This window comes from Mus caroli, chromosome 14 (genome assembly GCF_900094665.2).
Source record: "Mus caroli chromosome 14, CAROLI_EIJ_v1.1, whole genome shotgun sequence".
Taxonomy (NCBI): Eukaryota; Metazoa; Chordata; class Mammalia; order Rodentia; family Muridae; genus Mus; species Mus caroli.
Window position 1 is genome coordinate 53,747,775 of NC_034583.1, and position 7,571 is coordinate 53,755,345.

Genomic DNA, 7,571 nt, shown 5'->3' on the forward strand with positions numbered 1-7,571 from the left:
AAAAAACTTTACTGCCTATGTATGCGTGGTGGCCAGCGGAAGCCAGCACCACCCTGCAACGGCACATGTGGCTTCCCACATGCCTACTGTGTAAGTATGTATACTTACCAATAAACGAAGGATACTAGAGTTCTCCCCAGGAACTGTGCCCTTCCGGACTTTGAAGCAGTCTCCATTCCTCAGGGCTTCCTTCCTACAACAAGTTCACCCTGTCTTCTCTCTTATCCAGCTAAGCTTAAAGATGGTGAAGATCCTTTGTCTTAAAACCACCAGCAGTTGTGACCTTTCTCGGTGTACTTGGGCCTTGCATCATATTCTTTAAGCATCCATAATATAGAGTCTAAGAAAAATATTGTGTGTGTGTGTTTACATAAATGTGCTTTTGCATGTATTCACATGGGCATTTGCGTGCCTGTGCACATGAGCACATGCATGTGGAGGTCGTAGGTCAACACTGGGTGTCTTTCTCAAGCTCTCTCCACCTTGTTTGTTGTGATAGGGTCTCTCACTGAACCTTGAGCTCACCAGTTCTGCTAGGTCAACTAGCCAGTTAGCTCCAGGGTTCTGACCATCTTCATCCCCAGCCCTGGAATGACAGACACATGTTCCTATGCTTGCCTTTTTGTACAGGACTGCTAGGGATCCAAACTCAGATCCCCATAATTGTGCAGCAAGTACTTCACCAATTGAGCCATATCTGCAGCCTTCCAGAAGGCTTGCTGCAGCTGATTGACTTTAAGCCACGCTTAATAATAAAAAAAAAAAAAAAAAAAAAAAAACAGCTTTGGGATGCCAATATGATATGCAGAGCCTAGATGGTAGAATAGGATTGGCAAGACATATGGACGAAAACCAAACAGGATGCAGACTGAGTAACATGGAGAGAAAGGCCAGGCAGATAATTCCAGGAGAGTCTGCACCTCTACATGCACGGCTAAGGAGTGAGTGACTGTGCGCATCACGCAGATGTAGCTTATGTATCCCAGCACGTAAGAACTGGATCATCATTGCAGTGGCTTCTAAATGGGCTCCCCCCCTCCATCCCACCATCTTCCTCACTGCATACCACCCTCCTGCCAGAAAGCCATCTAGTTTTGACATGCCATGTCCTAGATTGTGTGTGATTCAGGACTCACCTCCACTGATGTCCATTCTGTACCACTGGGAAGATGAGTTCTCTCTCAGGACCCTCAAGGGCTGACCATAACATTCTCTAGTCTCTCTTGTTTTGCCTTAGATCCTTTCAATAGTATTTTGAAAAGAGCCATGTGGTCCAACCAGAGTCTCTTCCATTGTAGTGCTCTCTCCTTTGCCCAGGGTAAAGACTCAGTGGTAGATACACTGAACAATAGCTCCCAGCTGGCTTGCGGAAACCAGGTTCCTCGTTAATGGGGGAATTGGGAGTATCTGTTATGAAGACACGTGTCTGTTATGAAGACACGTGTCTCGGCCTGCTAGAAGGAAATGTCTCTTCTAGTAACCTGCCAACCCCCGCCCCCCGCCTTTTTTTAGGGATTCATCAATCAGGTTTTGCCAGTCCTGAATAAATCCAGACCTGTTGTCCCCTAATCTGTTGTTTGATTTAAATTTGCATTATCGTCTTGGATCTGGATCAGAGAAATAATTGGAGAGAATCAGAGGAGACAGAATGTGCCTGAGCAGAGTGCCAAGTGCCATGCAGAAGACACCAGATCCTGTCAGCAGGACTGGTGTGTGCGAAAGGAGCAGGGTTGGGTGTTGAAGGGTGACACTGTCTTCCTTCCCTACCATGCCTCCTCACAACTCATCAGGAGGCAACAATTCCCCTCCTTGTACCTAATTCCTGAAAGGCAAAATGTGAATAAATGCTGACCCCCAACAGCCCCTCTTTTGTGGAAGACACCCTGCCCATACTAGGGCCCCCTCTCAGACTGCCTTGGTGTTGAGAAACTATTTTCTCTGAATAGAAATAGTCCCTTCTAGAAGGAACCTTAGCAAGTTGACCAAAGTGAAAAGGCTCAAGATACTCAGAGAAAGTTAAAAAGATCGACAAGGGCATTAAACAGCTGCTGGGATGAGTTGGGAGGATCATGGGGGGGGGGGGTGAGTCTCTTCAATGGAGCTGCCAGCAGGTTGAGTGGGGATTGCAAAAGACTTCTTTCCTGAGTCATCACCCATACTGGGCTGGGCTTTTTAGTTGATATGGTTGCCATGGAGTGACTCAGGCTACCCTAAGTAACTCCAGTAAACTCACTGGCTCATTGGGTTTGGGTGACACCATTTCCTTAATCTCTCATCGGTGCCATATCTGGGTTAAATAACTGTTTGTTCGTGTCTCTCCAGGAAGAGTCAAAAGACACCTGGGAAACCTTACTTAATGGTTCTTAAGCTAAAGTTATCCCAAATTGCTTGAGTGTATCTCAGTCTGGGGAATGAGAGTGGGTGAACAGGGGGAAGTGCAACTGGTTCCTCATTGTGACAGGAAGTCCTGTTGCTTAAAGTCAACATGGAATGTACCCAACAGACTGGTACAAAGAATGAGAGTCCCCTAGAAATGTGAAAGAATGTAGGTGACATTTATTCTCCCCTCAACTAAAGCCCTGCTGTGTGCTCCAAACTGGAGAGCAAAGACAGAGGTGGTAGAGCTTTGAGTAGAGCAGGGAGACTTCTAAAGGAGTCTCATCTCCATGTGTCTGCTTGTCCGGGCTCTTGCTCCTTGGTACATTCCCATGTGGACTCTACATACTACAATACCCTGTCAGAATGAGGAGCCGGCTGTATTCCTCAGTCTTGGAGGTAGCTTCCTAGCCAGAGTTGGAGTTCCCAATGATTGGCAGTCTGTTTCATGCTGCAATGTAGCCTCCGACTAATGGAGCCCTCTCTCTACAGGCACAGAGGACACACAAAAAGGCCCCCAAGTACAGCAGAGCACATCACTCCTCTGAGAAGAAACCACATTCTGCTCCTCCTGCAGCCGTCGACACACCAAACACAGGACAGGGCAGCAGCCAGACAGCCCTACATGACAGCCCATCCAACCAGATAGCCTGGCTCCCTGGGGACAAGCAGGAGTATAACACACAGTCGAGCACCTCCAGCCCTGCCTGGACTTTCCCGAGAAGCAAGTCTTTATTTTGTTTGCCCAGTGGAGGCCCTTCCCCAACTGAACCACAGCCACTACCGACCAATTCCCAGAGACACAGTGCATCGGAGTGGAAGCCTAGCCGCCTCATGTCCATTGATGACTTAGAAGGGGCCCAAGAGACAGATGTGGACACGGGCCTGCGGCTGTCCTCCTCAGACCTGTCTGTGGTCTCTGCATATTCTGCGCCCAGTAGGTTTTGCAACACAATAGAGGCATCCCTCTCCTCTGAGAGATGCAGTAGCCACTGGCCAGCACACAAGAGTCCCAAGAAAGGACCTATGCCCGCTGCCAGTGAGGTAAGCCCAGATACTGCCTGGGCTCTCTTCACCAAAGGGTCCCCCAGGCCTGCAGAGACAACTACTCCTGGTCTCTCAGCTTCTGATGCCTCCTTGCTCACAGAGTCATCCACACACACCTCATGTCATGACCCCAAAGCCACACAGGGTGTCCAAGGCATGCTATTGCCTCCAACAACAGTTGGTCCTGAGACTGATGACATGGAGGAGTTCTACATCTGAGTGCATCTTGGCTTTCAGACAGACTCAGTCACAGAAACCCCGGTACCACTGTGACCAGCTCTTTGTTCACAGGGTGCTCTCAGCCCCATTTGCCAGCTGACTAGAACTTAATTATCTGTCTTGGGAGACTGTTGGCATGTTGACCATGCCACCTATCCTTAGATGACAGGTGCCATACTTCTAGAGGTTCAGAAAAAGGAAGAAGGAGGAGGAGGAAGAGGAGGAGGAGGAGGAAGAAGAGGAAGAGAAGGAAGAGGAAGAGGAGGAAGAGGAGAAGAAGAAGAAGGAGAAGAAGGAGAAGAAGAAGAAGAAGAAGAAGAAGAAGAAGAAGAAGAAGAAGAAGAAGAAGAAGAAGAAGAAGAAGAAGAAACAAACACCTGACATTTTTATGGAAATACATTTTCAACACACTTAACTCACAAAATCTATTTTTGAATGCTCAATTATACAATATAATGCCTCATATAATTATTTGAACTGAAAAAGAAGACATAGCCAGAGCTGACTTGACAATTGTTCACACTCGGAAAGTAAAATAACTAAGGCCAAAGTGTTGAAGGGAGAAGGAACACCCAGTGACTGGCCCCACGTCAGTGTGCAGTACAGAATGCATGCCTTCCTAGTGCCCACTGTCACACAGGGACCCAGCACCCTAGAATCCAGAAGTACTGCTTCCAGTGGGTGCTTCATAGAACAGCCAGCAACCTACAGCAAACAGCAGAACGCCTTGCTTTGAAACCATTCAGCACTTGAAAATCTGGGCCTACACACAACTGGCTAGCAAACCTTATAAAGACTTAGCATGAATAACCAATGCCTTGCACACTTACAAAATACTCTGAGTATGAAAGCTAGTTTTGCACACTCTTCCTCAGCTGACTCATGTTGGTAAGCAAGCCTGCAGACCGTCCCTTCTGGACTGATTTGTATAAGGGGATTCATGGCCTGCAGTTACAAATAACAGGTTATGAGGTATGCTGGGGAAGCAGGCAGGAGAATCTCTGACTTGAAAAAGCACATGTTTCAAAAGGGCTACATATATCTCTCCATAAATGACCAGAGCCATCTTTTGTAATTTGTAGCACTGTGCACAGTAAACAGTTAAAATGCTTGGAACATTTTTGGCTGTCCTTTTGATTGTCCATGTGAGCCAGTGCCCCATGCCCCAAAGTAGGAAAGTGTGTGGTGCTGTCCCACAGGGCCAGCCTCCAGCTAGTGCACAGGAGCCTTGGGGAGAGTGGGCACTGCAGTCACCCAGCTCCCCATCTGTTGTCCGTTGCTGCCACCGTGTGAATGGTGACCAGACCTCCCAGTGAGGCGATGTTTACACCCCACCTCACCAAACGCTAACTTCCGGCATTGGGAGCAATGCCAACTTATCCCCAGATTCTGTTGATCCTTGGGAAAGAAAAGCATGGGTGCGTTCTGTTCCCTGCCAGCGTGGTGCTTCTTGCCTCCTCTCTGGAAGGGCCTACACCGGCTCAGATGCACTCTCAGAGCCTTTCCAGCAGGACCTTCAAGCTCTCTCACGCATCACTGTCCATCAGCCTCGGGTCCACCATCCTCACAAGGAAAGCCTGGGCCTCTGACTTGCCTCAAACACTTTGGACTTTGCAGGACTCTGAGGTCCGCTCGGTGTAAATAAATAAAAACGTGGTCTGTCCTGATTCTGGATCAACCTCTGAAAAAGCCAACCTCTGGAAAGGGCTAAATGATAAATATTTTAAAGTTTGTCGCATCATGTTTTAAACTTTATCCAAATGTGTTGCTATCGCTTCTCTTGCAGCATGAAAAATAAAAGATGTGTGAATGGGAGTGGCTGGGTTGCAATCAGACTTCATTTCTAAGAGCAGGTTATGGCCAGTATCGGCTCCAGTGGCAGTTGGGGAGCCCTCAAGACAGACTGCTGTAGAAGATTGAGCTTAGGTTTTCCAAGCCTCTGCTGGGAAGAAGAAGATGATGATGATGGTGGTGGTGATGATGATGATGAGCCCCTATGGCTCACCCCAGCCCAGAAGTTTGACTCCAAGTCAATAGCTGATAGTGATTTTAAAAAAATATATTAACCTCAGAAAGGAGAAAAAAATAACTTAGGGTGATGGCAGGCCTCTGGGACAGGATCCAGTGCATCACCACCAAGAGACAGGAAGGTAAAGGTGAGTGTCCTGGATCCCTGAGATGGCATCTGCCTTTGTTCCCCACAGTACCCCTGCTTTGGAATGCTAACCTCACAAGGATTAGCTTTGAAGCCCAACTCCAGTCTCAGCATTTCTACCCTTTCCTCTGTGAACTGTCCCCCCAGCACAGTCCCGCCTGCCAAGCTGAGTGATCCCTAAAAGACGTCAGAGATACCACACAGAAGAGAGGCTTGTGAGTACCTTTTCCTGCTGCAGTCCACTCCCAGGCTGCCCTGGACTGGCATGGGAGATGGAGGGAGTCTACTGAGCAGCCACCTTCTGTAAAACCTTGCTTTCTCCCTGTGCTAACCAGTGCTTTCCTCCCGGCGCTCACCAGTGGATCCTGACTCTTGGAGCAGTACTGACCTTATGACAGATACTGAAGTCCAATAGGAGACACGTAGATTTGTTCAACTGAAAAATACTGAGATGGCGTCATAAGCTAGCCCTCTTCTAAAGTGGGTTCAGTGATGTAGGGAATAACCATCTTATCGCTAGCTTTCTGTTGTCTCCTGAGACCCAACCTCTTGCCTCCTTGACCTAAAACCACCCCACCCTCAGCTGTGCCCGGAGGGCTGACTACTGAATGCCTTGGTCAAGTTTACACTGTGTCCCTTGTTTCCCTTGATTCTTAGTTACTGCTCAGGGCGTCACTTTGTCCTACACTAAGCACTGCCTAGTGTCTGCTTTGAGACATCAAATATTTTTCAGTGTGCCCCCAACTGAACTGACACACTACAAAAATCGCCTTGAGTTATATCAGTTGATAAAGTGTGAATCAGAGGGACTTATGGGGACAGGGTGACCCTCTGTGACCGGAGGAGGTGGGCGGTGTTTGTTTAAACAAATTAGCTTTACTGCTGATGTTCCTTGAGTCTCAAGGCCCAGAGAGTCACAGCATCACAGCAGAGGATCACATTCCTTCATCTAGGGTCCCCAGGGAGACCAGATGTCTGGTTGTAAGCCAAGAATGCTTTAAGTATGTGGCCGATGTCTTTATCCCTGGAAAACCAGAAGAAATGTCTGTATTTTATCAAGCCCCTTCTCCCCGGAATGGATGAAATCTCTAGTCCATCAGCTATCAGGCACCTGATGAGACTAACAGAAATAGAGAAAAAACTATGAAGGGCAAATGAAACCAACTATAGATGGAGGAGCATGGGCATAACTCAGTGCTATAGCACTCGCCTGGCTACCTGGGGCAGTGGGCTCAGATCCAGTATTAAAATAAAACAAGAGCTGGAGAGATGACTCATTGGTTAAGAGTACTTATCCCTCTTTCAGAATTCCTCTTCTGGCCTTCATAAGTGCCAGGGAGCATATGTTTTTAAACACACACACACATATGCACACAGACAACTCATCACATAAAATCTAAAAATAATAAAAATTTAAACAAACTGTGGGGTCATCCATTGTACACCCTGACAACAGCACCAGCAACGGTTCTTGCCAGGAACACCAGGCCTGGATGTCAGCGGAGCTCTGGGAGTAAGTGGACAGTGGCCTCCTGTTGCTCCATGGGCTGTTCTTTGCTGGGTTCCACCTCTCCTGGGTCCCCTGGAAAGGCTTGAGAGAATAACAAGAGAACCATTGTTGGGAGAAAAAGATTCTCAGGGGAAATACACTTTGTCACAATTAGTTATTGCAACAAATGGGATTATGAAGGATCAGGAACCTGAAATATAAAAATTATACATAAGTGTATTTTTCTAGCTTTTATCAAAGGCTTCTTCTAATTTGGAGACATAG

The 7,571-nt window shown here is 47.5% G+C and overlaps 1 protein-coding gene across 1 annotated transcript in view; it reads left to right on the plus strand.

The window, feature by feature from the left end:
- Fam124a (family with sequence similarity 124 member A) overlaps window positions 1–5,456 on the plus strand; it is a 52,078-nt gene extending 46,622 nt beyond the window's left edge. Inside the window, exon 4 of the mRNA XM_021182258.1 lies at window positions 2,869–5,456. Coding sequence (XP_021037917.1) covers window positions 2,869–3,642 — 774 coding nt within the window. The 3' untranslated portion in view covers window positions 3,643–5,456. The remainder of the gene's footprint in view (window positions 1–2,868) is intronic.
- The last annotated feature ends 2,115 nt before the right edge of the window (window positions 5,457–7,571 follow it).